Raw genomic sequence first — 17,542 nt, forward strand, 5'->3', positions numbered from 1 at the left:
TAAGGCTTCATTTCAATAATGTTCTTTCAAGTGCCATAATATGCAAAATGCATATTCTTTTCATTCTTTCAGAAAAAACTGAAGATGTTAACCGAGATCTTTCTTTGGGGAAAGAAAATACTTCTGATGGGACTGGAGCTGCTGCTACTGCTGTTGAAATCCACTCCTGCTTGGATGATAATGTGAGGCCACAATGAGGAGGTTCAGAAGGCAGCAGAATATAAAACTTGCGTGTCTTGATGCAAACTCTCACGAGTAACTTCAGTGCCAAAGTGCCAGTGAAACATGAGTGCAACACAATTGTGCCATCAATGTTTATCCCAAGAGTTTTGTACAAGAGAAAGCTTTGGTTAGTTAATCTAGTTATTGATGCAAAGAAAGTGGAACGAGAGCAATGCAAAAAGTAGAAATAAAGGTAACATGAGACCTGAGACAATTGCCAGCATAGCTCAGCACACCAGTGAAAAAACAAGTTTTCATCACTCACCTTTTCTAGCTCCTCTAAATTATGACTAATTTTGTAATCTCAACATATAATTAGACAGGCAACCTTTTGCTTGTTCACAGCAACAATTCTGTTGGGAAATAACTACAAACCATTTTGGCTGGTATAGTCAATCTGTTTTTCTTGTGTTTTTTTTATTTCTAGGCAGCCTTTTACAATTGACAAGTATCTGAGACCAAGCCGGCTTTTTGCAAATCACTTCATGTCTAGTCCAGAGAATCTGCAGCTTTTAAGAAAAATAGTGACACTCTCAAGAGAAAAAAGATTTCCTCTTGATTTTACATAAGTACTGAAAAACATTTAACTGATTACAGTCTTTAAGGAACGTTTTCCCTATATCTATTAAAGCATTTAAAACATATTTTCTTTTCAAGATGTGGGTTTGTTATTTGAGTCTCTTGCATATTGGAAACAATTTGTCAGTTCACCACAATTGCTTCTAAGTAGTTACACAAAACAAAGCAGGAAAGCATAGCAAATCTTAACTCAGAATTTCTTGAAATATATGAAGCACACATCACAAAGGTTTAATGACAAATACTATTTCTGACATACTCCCTGTTGGTTGAATCCCACTTGAAGGGTTTTACTACTCCAGCAGACAAGTAAAAGTAAGTGTATAGATATTTTTGTTGGCCTGAAGTACTGGCCTTTCAATTGCCACAAAAATTATTTTATTCAAATATTTCAGTTATACTGAAAGACTATAGTATAAAGATAAGGAACTAAGTATATCTAATATTCTCTTTTTAAATTTAGGTTTGATAGCAGCAATTAATTTTACTTTTTACATGTGTGCTTTTCTGTTGTCACAGAACCTTCTTAGCAGCCTTTAAGTTTCTAAGGCTGAAAGTTTCAACATGGATTTAAGCTAGGAAAAATATTTTGAGAAGTTTCATAAAAATTTATTCAATTTTTAGACTAACATAATCTTTTGTTAATTACAATCTACCTCACTAACAGGCCACCTTGCAAGTTATGCTGCTAAATCTGTGTATGTTTTTAAAGGTGAGGAGAGTTCTAGTGGGATCCCAGGATATAATGCCCATTATACTTCTCAAGTCAAGTTCTAAAAGAATGGCATTTTCATGATTATCAAGAAATGAGGGTTAGAGAAATTTGAGGTAAAGGGAACAATTCTTCGTAACTAAAGTCTTTTGCTAGTTCAGCATATGGAAGAATTTCTGCATCAGTTGTATGCCTACTCACTCCATTAACAGAAAATCTGAAAATATCTAGAGCATAAAAAGCGAAGATATATTTTAGTATGCAACAAATGAAGTTGTTTTTAAGCATTAGGTAAGCACATTGAAAATAAAATTTCATTTCTGAAAGGTACAAAATGTTGCCTTTAAACAGCATAGTTCCTATTCCTACCTTAAATCCTCCACCCTTCATTAAGCCTACATGTCATGAGCTTCTCTAGCATCAGACATTCACTGATTCATCAGTCTTGCTCCCCAGTCCTTATTTGGCTCTTCAGTAGAAAAAGAAATACTGCATACTCCTAATCAAGTAGCTGATCAACAGACCGGAGCAGGGGGAGGGTAAAAGAGAAGGTGAGTAGAAGGGAAAGAGTGAGATAAGGTAAGTTGTTTTTTTCAGAGAAGGTGCATAAGGAAAGAAAAATGGAGTAAATGAAATAAGGAGAACAAATCAATGAAACATGGGACATATCCCAGGGGACTGCAAATCCATTGCCTTTGAGAACTTTCTGTAGATTTTTGAATCTACATACGACATATAAAATACAAAAGAGGTTCTATAGCACTCTCGTCCTCTTTAGTCAAACCTTGCCTAAGAATATACAGTATCTGCTCTGTTTTCCCCACACTCTTTCATCTCTTTTACTTTCAGATTCATTTACCTATTTGCTTCTGTCTTTCCAAGCAAAAAAGTGATCATTTTGAAGACTGACACCAATGCAGTCATCTGTCCTCGCACACCCCTCAAGCATCCCACTATTCTGGTGAAACCCCTAGGACTCCACTCTCCTCTCTCCCTCTGCACGGCACCAGCAAGCTTTTCCAAGCAATACCACCAGAGCACTGCACACTTGATGCCCTAAATTTCAAACAAAGCAGGCTGACAAGGATGGATGTATCCACAGATTCAGTGGCACACCTGGTCTGCTTTTTCACATGAACTGAGGAGGAGTAAAAAGGTCATGCAGCTGGCCTTACTTTTCTTACAGTTCTGTAGCTCTTTAAGCATGACACTGCATGCATTACTGTCATCTCTGGAGGTTATGAAACAAAGAACTATGATCACTTAAGAGAAGGTAAGCTAAAAGAATTAAGAGCCTTGAACTGTCATCATTTATCAGATGTTTGATTGAACAAATTAAGATTGCTGCTCTCTTCAAAAGTGACACAGGTCTCCAGAGACAAAAATTCTACTTTTGACAGCAGCCAAGTCTTTATGTAATGAACACACATATTTTACATTAAGTCCACAGATAGTTCTATATTGACACTTTATTTGTTCATATTACAAAATCATTGTGAATACACTCATTTTCAGAGAATCATAGAATGGTTTGGGTTGAAAGGGACTAAAAATCATTGAGTTCCAAGCCCTGGAAAAAGTTGTCTGAAAGCCTGCACTTCTCCGTATATTTGAAAATATTTAGATTTTAAAATTACTATTTATCAGTGAATTTTTAATCCTCAAACTCAGGAGAGAAGTTACTACTTGCAAGTGTTTACACTCACAATTGAGTAGAATGGTCTATCAACCACTCATTTCTTCAATGCAGTGAAATATAAATGAACAGGCTGATATGTCTGCATATAAAAAACATATTTCAAAACTTACAGCTAGTAAAAAAACCTTACAATCACCCTACTGTGTGTAAGGACACACCCTGTGTGTGCTATGTGCGTGTGCAAGCATAAGTGCAGTAACACTAAGTCCGGAAACTAACTCTTTTTATACATGAATCCTGAAATGTAACATATACTTACTTGCACACTCCTCAAATTTCAAAGAGCCCACCAAAATGGGAAAAAAGAAGGGTTACACAGAAAAGAAAAAAGAAGAAAACATTTTCCTTTTGGGTAAAAAAAAGGCCTCCTTAGAAATCTGTGTTCAGCAGACCTTCTAATCTATGTGGATCTTGTAACACAGTCTTGTAACACAGTTCCTATAAATTTAAGAGCTTGTGTACTACCAGAAAGAACCTCCATGAACTTTAGGTACAAGTTAACATTTACCTTTTACGAAGTTTTTTCCTCAATTGAACTAAAATATTTATACATCTGCTGATCACTAGTTTCTGAGAAGTTGTTTTTTTCTGTCATATTAAATAATCTATGCTCTTTGTAAAAAATATTTTTTTCATATTGTGGCAGCACAATAATAATCAGTAATCAAGATTTCCTTCCCCATTAAATAGACTAATATTTCAATTGTTCTTCAAAGAGCACAAAGCAACCAACAGAAGCCATCTCTTAACAGTTCAAAAATTTTATGTGCGCTTTATCAACTCTCTTCATATAATTTGCCAACTCCTAAAGCCCTCCATGTTACACACAGCAGCAGGTGGGCTATTTCCCTTTTCAACCTCATGTTTGCCATCTGCAAAGCTCTCCTTTCCTCCAGGAACCTTGCTCTCTTCCTGAGCTCTGAGCCGCATAAGCTGAAGGGACCTCACAAACTCCCCCTAGAAGGGACAAGCAGTTTAGTAGATTCACTGCATTAGGGAACTCTACAGGGCAGGGAGAGCAACAAGGGAAAGAGCAGAAGATGCTGGTGAGAAAGGGGAAATATGCTGTTAGTAGATATTGGAGAAAGGACAGAGATCTGCATTTACCCAAAGTCCCCAAGGGAAAAGAAGCCTCTATGGGAAAGATACACTCCAACAGACTGAAAGTGGAGGGATTCAGTGTTGGAAAAGAAACAATAAAAGGGAAAAAAGAGAGAGAATAAGCAGACAAGAATAGCAAGACCAAGTTAACGAAAGAGTTTCAAAGGCACACTATCCCAACAGAGCCTTTTGATCAGCAGTTTGTAGGTTACATTCAATATAAAATATTGAATATTGACACTAGAGCAAAACAATATTAGAGGATTACTTACATGTTTTTGCCGTTGTTGTATAAAAAACTTTTTCCTTTTAAAGGAAATTTTTAAAATGTTCACCCTAAAAGACAGAAACAGGCCATGAAATACCGAGCAATGTTTAGAGTGATAAAACAATGAAAAATAATATTGTGTACAGTAAGCCTGAAAGATTAGAGCTGTAAAATATTCAATGAATAATATGCAGCCATCTCTTGTGTTGAGTGGCAAATAAATGTCCTCGTTTAATCTTTAAATAGTTCACAGCAGTTCTCTCCCACCAAATCTATTCTTGCAGCAAAAAACTCGATGACATCTTCTACACTAAGCTGCACAAATGTTAAATGTGTCAACTTTTGTATAACTTTAGAGTCATATGACAACTGTGACTAAAGGAACAAAATTGAAGACCCTAATGACATGACAAGGTTGGTCTTACAACAACTGAAACTTTGCAGAGGCATTGCAGAATTTGTTTCATAACGTGAAAGATATCATGTATTTGTCTTAATCACTAAACAAAATCTCTAGATAAAATCATCATTTTAGAAGGATGAAAACTGTAGGAAAAAGTGTTAATATACTTTTCACTTCATTAACATTGCTACGTAATTTATGTGGTAATTTTAGAACTGAACACATCTTTTTAAATATACACAGCGTGAATACATATTTTCTAAGGTAAAGATTACAACTGAAATTGGTGCTCAAGCAATTTTCATTTTAATTATACACTTATCAGTTTTTCTAAATTAAACAAACTTCCACCCACCTGCACACCTTCCCACAGCAAAACAAGATTTGTCTAAAATACCTAAATTTTCTCTGCAATAGTTCTACTTCAGTAACTGAAAACCTGCATTTTTGGACAAAGAAATCTCTGATCTATAGTCAGCTGGAATCTTACAGAGGCCTTTAGGAAACCTATTTAAGGTTTGATCAAGTCATATTTGCCTGAAAAAAAATCATGAAAGGGTTTTGTAAATTTACTGCTAAAAGTCTCATAATATTTTCGAGAACAGATGTTTCACAGGATGTTAGATACCAGGTATGAACTTTGTTGAAAGTTCTCTCAGTTTGGCACAGTTTTTGCATTACTCTCATTAAGTGCGATGGCATAAAAACTCATTCCCAACTGCTCATGGGAGAGGCACTTGAGTTATAGAGCAACATCCTTCATGGATACAGGAGACTATATTTGCCAGTTACTAACAAGAATATTAATGGAATTACCTATCCCTCTTTCTGCACAAGAGGTGGAAAACAATGCCATTTTCAGAAAATGCTTTTCTCCATCAATTACAGAAACACAAAGAAACAGGTATTTCAACACTATTCTTCAACAAGACAAACTGATGTGAAAATTAATGGAAAATTGAAATCATATCCACCTCTCCTGTTAGGTCAACTATTAAAATACTTGTGTCATTTGACTTGCTACCTCAAAGATCAGTGATCTGCATTGCTCATCTAAAAGCTCTTGATTCAGAATATCTGACAAGTCAGAAATTTTCAGTTGTATTTCCTGAGCTGCAAGTACCAAAACTCCCTCAATCGCTCTCCACTACCTCCCGCTTTTTCTTGAAAAACCTCAAAACAAGCAAACAAAAAACTACCAAAACTCCATCAAAACCAAAACAGCCCCCATGATTCAGTGCATGACCACATAATCACTTCAAGCCAAATCAGAGCATTAAGTCTCTTTATTTTGACATTCTCCTAAATAGAATACCCCTCTCCATTCCATTCATTCTTCTTCAAGTACAACTAAACCTACTTAGTTCAGGCATGAAGAACACTTGCTACTCTGACATTTTCATTTAACAATAACTAAAAATCATTTGCAATGTTATGCCCACAAACTGACTGAATGTTCACACCTAGAAAATAAAAATCTAGGAGATTAAGGTGTCAAAGCACTTAGACTTAACAAGTTCTTGAAAATGCCATATCCAAAAATTATATTAATAGAATGCAGTTACTAGTCTTATAACTGGTAGTTCAGTGGCCCTTTTCTCTCACCAATAATCTGTTCAGTGACAGATATGCATACTCACAAATTGTGAGTGTTGCAGATATGCAACACTCACAAATCATTAAATTTCATGGTTTATTTAAAAAGCACTCACTAGTTGTAGCATATTAAGAATGATAGATCTTTTGGGTCCCATCTTCCTATCATTCACAAGCATCAAAATAGATTTGTCACTCTGTGGGCCACAGAATTGCTAATTTTTGATTAAACTGGCAGTCCTGTCCTAGAACTTAGTACTAACAGCTGGTACTTGAGACTTGAAGCAAAGAGAAAGTTTCTTTACCTGTAAACCCTATACTTTGCCACTGAAAAAAGATTCTGTCCAATTTGCTATGCAAGATACTTGTTTTCCAAGTTTTAACTAGCAATGTATTATGCATTCCTCAACCAGTTTCTCTGAAATTTTCAAAGCAGTGAAATGGCATACACAAAATAGCATTTACTACCTAACTTCAGTTGCTGCTGTATTTGTATGTTTTTGCCATTAATATTTACTTGGAAAATTTGGAAATAACCATATAACTGTTAAGCACCCTTGAGAATAACTCTGCAGAGTGCACAAAATACTGCATTAAATACAAAGCTATTTTTTAAACCTATCTTGACTTGCATTGTCGCTGACTGATCAGTCAGCTCTTTACGTAGGTTGCTTTGATTGAAAAGCATCTTTTTGCCAAGGCAGAGCTCTCTCACTGCCTCTGTTCCTGAAAACTTTTGGGCCCCTTTGACTACTACCATATGGCATAGTTGTATTGTTGTCATCCACTGCAGAGTATTTTACTTAAAATTTTGGATAGAGTGCTTCAATGGTGTTTGCTGCCACCTTGAGTTCTAACTTGTTAATGGTGAAGTTTGCACAGTCCATAGGAAAAACCACTTGATACAAATGGTGTTACATAAAGAGCCTAAATAAATACTACTTCAGGCATTACAGAAATACATCCTGCTTTGAGATCTAAAATAAAAGTGAGAATTCAAACTACAAATACATCCCAAGCAACCACTCTGGTGGTTTTCAGTGTTTGCTTGTTTTGGTGGGATCAGGGAATGGACACCATTCCTGCACAAAGAATTATGATTAACTCAAACAAGATGCCAGAAATAAAATATCAAAAAGTTAGCCCCTGTGTAGGGAGCTTTTGCTTTCAAGATGAAATGAAATTTTTAGAGAGAGAGAGAGAGAAGCAGAGAGAAAGTGAGTGAGTAAGAAAGCTTGGAACAACTGCATGAGCTGTCAGCTTAAAATATTACTGCTTAAACCTCATATTTTAGAGTGGGAATTATTTGAACTGAAAAACCTGTGGGTTTTACTTCCCTCAATTTTTTTTCTGTAAATGAGAATAGGCTTTTGTGAAAAATGTTTTAGCATCTGTGTTTTATTCCTCTGTGCTCTTCAGGAGTAAAAGTAGCACAGGAAGTTGTAGATTCCTCCTGTCCTGTGTGCTACAAACTATTTTTCCCTTCCTTAAAAAAATTCATAGTCACAGATTTTAAAATGCCATTACTCCTGTGATTTTCAGGAACAACTATTATCAATTCATATCTTAGGTCAACTAAGTTGGCAGAACAACACTGGCAGAAGACAGAAAATGTTCCTCCAGCTGGCAGTTTTTAAAACCTGTAGAGGTTGAAAGAAGCTGAGAGGCTGATGTATGAAAGAGAAACACTCAAGGCATAAAGATGAGAGTCAAGTCTTCTATGCTTCAATGTGCATTAGAAATGGAAAAATACAAGCTTTCACTCTGCTGCTACATGAGAGCATTATTACTGACATGCATTTACCCCGGATGATTGCAGTACATCCCAGGGAGTTGAAATGCAACTCACAACAAAGAAAAAAAATCCAGAGACCATGCAGTATATTTTCCCCTAGAATTTAAATTGAAACTGATTTTATTGTTTTTCTATAGGAAATAGCTGTTTGGCTGGGTTCATAAATGGAAGGATGGAATAACACTAGTATTTAAAGACTACAGCTAGGGAGTTTTTTTTTTTTATAATTAAGGGCCAAAAAGCAAGTACAACTCACTGGAATGTATTTTTCTGTCATGATTAAGAACACTGTCCTATCTTACTGAAAAAGTTATCCAGAACAATTGTTACAAATTCAAAGAATTCACATATAACATGACAAAGCTATAGTTTTATCAAGCATAAAAAAAAAAAGTTCATACTTCATTTAAAAAAGAATGACTGGAAAAAATTTCTTTCTGATCCAATCCAAAAACCTTAAGGAAATGCCTGACCTCCATATAATTTCTTATTCAGGTTATAATTTTAGTATGATATAACTAATAAAGCCCGAAAGCACTTTAAAAAAATGATAGCTTATGTAACTTCTCATGTCATTCACATCAGAGTTCCTGTGCACATTATTTCTTTGCAGAGGTTATTTTCTACAGCACAATCATGCATTCTAATGTTTTATGTATCAGAGAATAATGTGAAGGTCTCTCACCTGCTTGTAAATGTTATATACCCATATTTGATGACATTTAAAAATGTCTAAATTATATTATCTTACTTCCTGTAAATCTGAAACTCCAAAAACCTAATTTTACATTTCTACTTCAAGTAGTGTCTTCTTGCTGAATGCCACGTTAAAAAGTTCAGACTGAACTTAATTCAGACTGAATTAGGGGCTGAACTTTAATAGCAATACTGATTGGTTTTGTTTTTAAAGAGACATATTATGGAGCACAACAGCAACAAATCTCTAAGACCACAAGGTCCTCATAATGTACTCGGACCTGTATGTAAATTAACTTGATCAAGACTTCACACAGTGTAAGGACTTCAAAAGTCTTAAAGATTTAAAAGCCTAGGTAAGTTTTTGTTTTTATCTAAGCACAAGAAAATAATACAATACTCCATAAAGAACAAATATGTGTATTGTAGGCTTCTTTGGAAAAACTGTGAAAGCAAATGGACGTAAGATTGAAAAAACTGGACACATTTCTTTACAATACAGGAATTTACCAGGGATAGAAGCTTGTACAGATGAGTTTTCTATATACAGCAATCCCACTGGATGCAATCCCAATCATAAGATCTAGATTATGGAGATCCTAAAAAAGAAAAATACTGTAAGAATACAGATGCAGTTTGTGTCATTCACATTTATCTACTAATAAATTTATTTTCACACTTTCTATACCTAAATTGCTACACTTGAGGAATAAAATCAATGACATTTTTGAGTTTTGATTTTTGCACATGTCTTTCCTTTGATGTTATCTATTACACATTCTAAATATTATTCATTCATTAAAGTTGTAACATTCATTCTACTACCCAGGATGTTCCTTAGGTCTGCATCAAGAGTAAATTTGCAAGTCTAACCTTATTTATTTCAGGAAAGAAGTTGAAATACTTCCAAAGATTAGTCAGGTAAATGTCACAGAATTTTGGGAACTGAACAAAAATTGCCTGATTACATGCTGTTAAAAAAAGGAGAGGAAATAATTCCTTACTTTTTCCTAAAAGGTCTTACCAAGAAAGACTGCACAGGAGGTGACCATAATTTCACACATGAGAATATGTTGGAGAAATACACATGAACATTTCATATAATAAATTAAATCCATTATTAACTAAACCAAAAGCTGTGCATTAGCTTAACACATGCAACTGGGAAAAAAAAAAAAATCAGAATTTTACAATCCTTTCTAGGTACTGAGATACTCAAGAGAAAACATATAAGCAAAGATTTGAGCTTAAAAAAACCTCAAAAACAAAAAGGCAGAGAGGAGGATGATGGATGGTCATTTTGAGCCTAAACCCAGTCCGATGTTAAAGAAGTTACAAATCTTGGCTTCCCAGTTCTTATGATCAATACACACTAATGTGTCATTACACAGATTTCTAAACAGACCTAAATGTATACATCAATCCACATGTAAGTAGAATCCATCGTTTCAAATATCAGCTTTGACTCAAAAGCAGTTTCAGATTGTTTTTAAAGGACAGCCAATGGTAACAGATTAAAGCCTTCAGTAGCACAGTTGCTCCTCTAGATGGTACTCTGGGCTCAATTAATATATGGCTTTCCTCCATGTCCAATCCCAAGTTCTTTATATTAGTAAGGTATGGGAAAATATAACAGGTAGCATGTGCTCTGGCAATACTGTGGAAAGTCTATAATAAATCCTTTAAAAACAGTTGAATAGAAGTGTGATTCAGGCCCATAAATGAGTGAAGTCCAGCCTAATTTGCAAAGCATAATACAGGAATCCAGAAGTGACATCCCTGTATTTAAATACTTGGTAAAAACACTGAGGTATTCAGGAGATTAAGTGCCTACAGTTTAGCTGCTTCTGCCATGGTATGGCCAACCTAAAGCAGGGTAGAAAATTGTATTATTAGCACTCTGAGCTTACACTAGGTTCCTGCTTTTAAAAATCAATACTGTGAAGAAAAAACAGCTTTTAAAGTAAAACCTTAGAATCAACATGATTAAGTAGAAACAAAGGATTATCTAAAACACTTGATGGGGATTAATTAGGCTAAACTACTCTATTTTCTCCAGAAGCTTTGTCAGAACAAAGTTCATTTCTTACCCTCCTCTGCACCAGCCCAAACCACTAAGCTCCCATGTTATTTGTTACTATGAATTCTTTTGTATTAGGCCTAAGAAACACAAAATCAAGATGCTGGAATAGCATAAAGAGAGGGTCTCTCTAACGAAAAATGATATCGATGTACAGTTATTTCACTTTCATAGCATGCTGTTAAATTGCATAAGAAAGAAATAACATGCATATTTTTATTAAAAAACAGGTCACATGAAGAAGATAATAATAAAAAGTTGTAAAGAAAAGTTGTAAAAAATTGTCATGCCAGGCATCTAGCTAGTTAAATACCGATTCATATTTGATTTAATTTACAATTGCCATTTTTATTTTTGTAGATATGGAAATAATATTGATTCAAAAAATTTCCTATCTTCAACTCTCTGAGTAAAAATGAAAGATAAGTTAACAGCAGATTAATTATTGAGCAGAGGGGGTAGTGGTCCAGAGTGAAAAGGAGATTAGAAATTCAAGGAATATCAATATAGTTTTAAGATATTGAATTCACTCTCTTGAGTCTCCCCTACCACTATCACATATTTTATTATTTTAGCAGTTCAGATTTTTCATCAGAAAAAAAGCAAAAGTGTTTGCAGATGGAAACTGAGCTCAGATTGAAGTTGCATATTTAGTAAGTTGCTAAAAACAAAGGCTCACACTTATATTAAATATTTAACTTTGTATCATAAAACAAAAAAAAAAAATAAGGAAGCTATACATCCATCTGCTCTTCAAGAAACATTATCCAAGAGTATCCCACTCTCAACCACCAGTACAGGAGCACCAGCTTCTTTGGGCCATTAGTATAAAAGCCAGGTGTTACCTGGTTCTTCTTCCATACACCATCTAAGAGGAACAAGATCATCAGAATCCACAGAGATAAACCCTTTCACAGAGACACAGTTTAATTAGCCCCTGCTTAATCTGTCAAGGCACTGGGATGTGACAAAACTGGAAGGATGATTTAAAAGCAGTACTGAGAGGGGGGAGGATACCAGGAGGCACTGTAAACATCCCTGCCAGAGCAGGGGCAGGACACAGTAGCCTCTGAAGAAGCAGCTTGTAAACCTTCTCTGTAAACTTCTTACAGGGAGCAAGGCCAACCTCATGTTGGTTGAGAGGTTTGCCTCATGGCATTCAATCCAAACAGGGACTTGCAACTGATGTTTTAGAAGGACAAAACTTCAGAGACAACTAACTAAACCCTGACTGATGACTTCCCTTCTCAGCTTCAGGTCATTTACAGGTAGAGGATTTCCTGGTTTCGAAGCTTCTTTTATGTTTAATGGACTCCAGTGACTGCCTGACTGTTTGTGATAGCTATTTCACCTTGAGCATCCATTAAATCAGAAGTAACCCTTACAGTTCAACTGCAGCATTGTGGGAAAAGTTCTTTACTTAAACCTGTCTCTTTTTGGGTAGACTGAAGATCTTGTTGGCTATTCACATTCTCCATGCTGTTCACCTGCTACAGAAGGCTTTTCCTTTAAACATTCATGATTGTTATCCTTCTCTGTACTTTTCTTTTTCCATTACCTACTCTGAGATAAGGAAGGGAGAGGAAGAATGAAGATCAACATTCAAATGATATTGAAACTCAATTTGAAAGGTGGCATGATATTTTCTGGTTTGGGTTCTACTTCCTTCCTCTCAGCTTCTAAACATCTAGATGTCTAGTTCAATGCTAGAAAAAACAGATCACAGATTTCATCCTTAAAAAATGAATTTTGATAAAACTATTATTTTGAATTGAAACAGTAGCAAAATTGTCTGCAGTGAAATTTCATTTAGCTGAAAATGTCTGAATCCAATCTATTATCACTGCTGGCACTGGTAAAACCACTACTGACACCCTGCATGCAGTTCAGCAGCCTGCAGCTCAGGAAGGATAATGGAAATTGGAAGAGCTTTCAGAAACAACATCCTGTCAATATTAAGAGACTGGTCACGCTCTAGAGTGGAAATCTTAGCACTCAAGTTGGCTTATCAAAGTACTAGGCTATAATAGAAGTTAAAAGGCAAATATCCAATCAAGTTAAGTGAATATAGTGATCTCAAGTATAACACTAAGAACTTCTTCAATAAAGTAGAAAGGTGACAGATAACCTAATGGACAGACTATACAAAGTCAGATTTAATCATTTCCCTGTCTTTCTACTTTTATCCATGATTTAAAAAAGTGTCTACCTTTTGAGCACTGTATTTCATGAATATGAATGTAATTGCAGTGGCTTCATACAGAAGTACTTTAAGAATTTCTAGAAATTCAATGCAACACTCACTTATTTGTGGCAGCATAAAGAAAAACAAGAAGAAAATATGCTGAAGGAAGCAAATGACTCATTCTATTCCTTCCTCATCATTAAAGAAATTTATCAATTTTTCATTCTAACTCTTAGTGTCAGGATTATTAACAGACCTCAAAAATGTTAGGAAAACTAGAAGTCATCTTCACATATGAAATCAATTATCTGTAGTACACTTCCTTTGGTTTTTACACTACAAGTCCTATACAAAAACAATTTACTATTACACAGAAGCACAAAAGGTAACTTGCACCCTAGAATGCAAATAAAAAAGCATTTTGGGGATTCACTTCAGATGAATAGTGTAGCAAAGAAATTAAATTGCAGTAGACAGTGAAATACTAAGACATGTTTCTTATCAATAAACACCCTGTATTTAAAGAATTCAAATACATTTTTACTGGTCATCACTCATGCTGTTAAATACTTAGATTTAGCCTGGAATCAAGGAATACAGGAATTTAAACGTGAAAAACCCTCTATAATCTTAACACTAAAGAAATTAGTGCTAGAAATTCAGATAAATTAAACTCGCAAAACACCTGCCAACTAATAGCACTAAACAGAGCATTTCATTTTCTTTCATGCTAAGACACTCAGAAACCTTTGTAAAATTATTAAGTAAAATATATTTATTTTATATATATTTTTTTTTTATCTTAATATATATCTTTATATAGATAAACTATATATATATACATAAACTATCTTAAAAATACTTTATTACACTTTGAGGAGCTCTAGCTTATTTGGTTGAAATTCTAGCACCTATGTCATACATAAGTTATTGAAAAATTACCCAGCTCTACTTAAAAATAGAGATGATAAAGTCAGTACTTAAATATTACTTTTTTTTTACTGCTATTAATTAATGTAAAAAAAACCCACATAAATTTACTTTCCAAGGGAAAAATTACAATGTAAACATACTCTACCACTGTGCAATTCCACTCCATAGAATTCAAGTGTTCTTGCTATATTTATATAGCAGGACTCTGCTTCAGATTGCTTGAGGCCACTAGAAGAAGGGAAAAAGTAATAAATTTGAACCACAGACAAGTCAAAAGTAAAAGATATTATATCATATTTATTCCAAAAGCATAAAACCAGAAGAATGCTGAAGTCCGGTGTCTCAGAAATAACCCTACATTAAGTAGTGCCACAATTTATTTACTGGTGAATACCCTGCTAAAGTACTCCCAAAAAATTAAGTGAATTATGTGTGATTTTATTACCTTAGCCATTCTGGACTAGCTATTTTTAGAAAAATCTTTGTTATCTGTTATTTTCAAAGGGATGAGGAAACAATTCCCCTATAAAATCTGACATTTTTAATAAGAAGCTGTATCTGTAAATACTGTGTATTTCATAGTCTCTCAGAAAGTAGTCATGAAGAAGAAAGATAAGAAGCACGAATGCACTAATAAAATAAAGGAGAGAGAACAGACTAAAAGTTAAAGATATGAAACACACCAAGGAAAAGCCATCTGAGATAACCTAAAATCTGTAAGTCCTAAAATATTTTTTCTCCTGCAGATAAGACATTAAAATCATAAAAGCATTTGACCTTCTCGTCTTCAAGAAAGCTTCTATGAGTACAGGTAAAAACAACTCTTTGCTGGGTAAGCTTCCAAAACAACATGCATAAAATTACATTAATCAAATCAATTTAGGTACAACCTGCAAAAAGTTGACATAATATTGAGCTATGTTAAGAACTCCAGCCTCTATTATTCCCAATTAACATCTCTCTTTTTAAATGCAAAGCCATCCAAATACAATGCCCTGAAACAGTCACTCTAGGAAATCTTACATCATGCTGCAGAGAACTGAAAGCTACCTTGAACTGGAAAGCCATGGCCAGTGTGGCTTGAGGATGCCATAACATCAGGAAAAAAGAGAGCAAAGATGAAGAAAACGTCTGTTTGTCATAATACTGAGCTAAACTGGTTTCTCAGATCTACATGTATACTGACTTTTGTCAGCTTGATTCTGAAAAACTTTAGTAGACCCTGTATCTTTCACTGTGTCAGAAAATTATAGAAACAAACCAATGTAAAATGGCCAATTTGTTATATAAAAGTATGCTGAATATGTTTGCAAAAGTACATTGCTGTCATTTTAAATATTTTGATCAAGTACTTTGTTCAGAAGGTCTGCTGCACACTAACAAGATATGCCTGCAAATTTTAATTCTCAATTTGTATACTCCATCTACACCAGACCAGTCATGCTTTGTGTCTTGAAGGGCCAACAAGTATCTCAGCACAGACTTAGGTTTTTTACTTGTTGTTACACTCTCCTACTCAATTAGAGGTGAAATGAAACCTTCAGGTCCCTAAGCAGATGGTAATTATTCTGTGAGATAAACAGGCAAGAGGAAACTGGTCTTGATGTTCCAATTTTTACAGTTGTTGATACCCAAGGACTAGTGAACCTCATCTGGAATATAAGCATCCTATTTGGTTTCAAATGCATCCTTCTCTTCAAACTGATGACTGGATCTAGCAAGCACTATGAAAACCTTACCAATTTGGACAATATCTGCATCCTAAGATCTCAGGCTGCTTATGTTACTCAGCAAAACACAGCAGGAAAACCACATTAGAACCAACTATATACAAAAAAATCCCCCTATGGATTTAGGGATGAACACAGAAGGAAAATTTCTGAAGCTACACAAGTGCAATATGACAATAAACTGCTTTCTTAACAGCTACATACTGTCCACTGAACAGTGTGACATGGACTTCTTCAGGGAATACTTCCTCAGATTTTGAAAAGCAACATAAGACCTAGGTAACAAAAACTTTGCACTGAGTTACAGCACATAACAAGACATAACTTCTCAAGTCTGTATTTCAGCAATTCAAGCCTTTTTATTTTCCTTTGTGAAAGTTTCCCAAAGCATAGACACTAAAGAATGAAAAAAGGATAGATGTTTATAGAGTTGGCTTTGAAACCCTGTAATATAAGAATACCAATTTCAAAGCTATAATAACTTACAGATAACCTATACAGTTTACAGAAATATTTTTTATTCCAGATTAGCAGAAATTCCATTCCAAAGGAACAATGTTCTCTCAAAGGTAAAAAAGTGAATTCTTCCTTTCCATCTTTCTTTCCTAGCAGCTCTGGTAAACACCCGAGCCATTCTTGTCAAGTATGCTCTTGGCACTGATGTAGTCAAATTCACATCTGAGACACAGGAATGCCAAAGGAGTATGCAAGAAATACTGTCAGGATATACAATAATTTGTCTGCCTCTCCTCGCACTCTGAAGTAAATTGGCCTCAAGAGCTAAGTTTCTAAAGACGTGTTAAAACAATAAAAAAAAAAAAATTTCAAGTCCAATTTACTCAGTATTTTTATTCAGACCTTCAATTACCAACATCTCTGTTAATTCCAATACAGATGTTAAACTTCTCAACCGTCAAGGCTTCTTCACCCCAAAGACACTCAATGAAAGCACTGATATCACTGAAAGGACACAGAGAAGAAAGGTGTCTTTCCAACAGATCCCACCACACCTTAGTCTGGACCAATGCTAACTTCTGATCTTTACTCTGCAGTTTTATATCTCTTGCTACCACGGCACTAAATACCTGAGCTCAACCCAGCCAATCCAAGACTCTTTAGAAACTTCCCTCAGTGGTCTCCAAGGTGACTGCTTCCAAAAGACAAGCAGCTTTATTCATTCCTGTCTAAAAACTTCCCCTCAAAAAACTACTGAGCCTACTGGAAACTACAAATTAATTTGGAAGGAGTAGAAAGAAGCATCAGCTATTGTGTGCCTGAACATGGACTGTTTGGAAAGCAGCCCAGATTAGTATCTCCAACAGAAAGGACAGCTGGAGTTTAGAGTTCAGCGGTTATCTTCTTTTGCCCCAAAAAATGACAAGGCCTGTGCTGGATGTCTAGGGACCACACGTGAAGTTCAGAACTACTCACTACACCCACTAGCAGTAAAGAAACCAGAGGAAAAAATAAGAGTATTGAAAGATGAGAAAAAGGCAGCTGAGGGACATTAGGAAGACATGAAAATGGAAATATTTCAGGGTAT

General features: G+C 35.0%; 1 protein-coding gene across 3 annotated transcripts in view; it reads right to left on the reverse strand.

The window, feature by feature from the left end:
• The window catches only part of PTPN3 (protein tyrosine phosphatase non-receptor type 3), a 122,783-nt gene that overhangs the window by 51,098 nt on the left and 54,143 nt on the right, over positions 1-17,542 (reverse strand). For 2 of the 3 annotated variants that reach the window (XM_071455187.1, XM_071455178.1), the window contains exons 9-11: positions 14,410-14,497; positions 9,582-9,670; positions 4,586-4,649 (exon numbers count right to left, since the gene is read on the reverse strand). In XM_071455187.1, the coding sequence (XP_071311288.1) occupies positions 4,586-4,649; positions 9,582-9,670; positions 14,410-14,497 (241 nt within the window). The remainder of the gene's footprint in view (positions 1-4,585; positions 4,650-9,581; positions 9,671-14,409; positions 14,498-17,542) is intronic. The other variant, XM_071455195.1, reaches the window with a different exon arrangement.

Source organism: Agelaius tricolor, unplaced genomic scaffold, assembly GCF_023055355.1.
Source record: "Agelaius tricolor isolate 1412-34295 unplaced genomic scaffold, bAgeTri1.0.p SCAF_2, whole genome shotgun sequence".
Lineage (NCBI taxonomy): Eukaryota > Metazoa > Chordata > Aves > Passeriformes > Icteridae > Agelaius > Agelaius tricolor.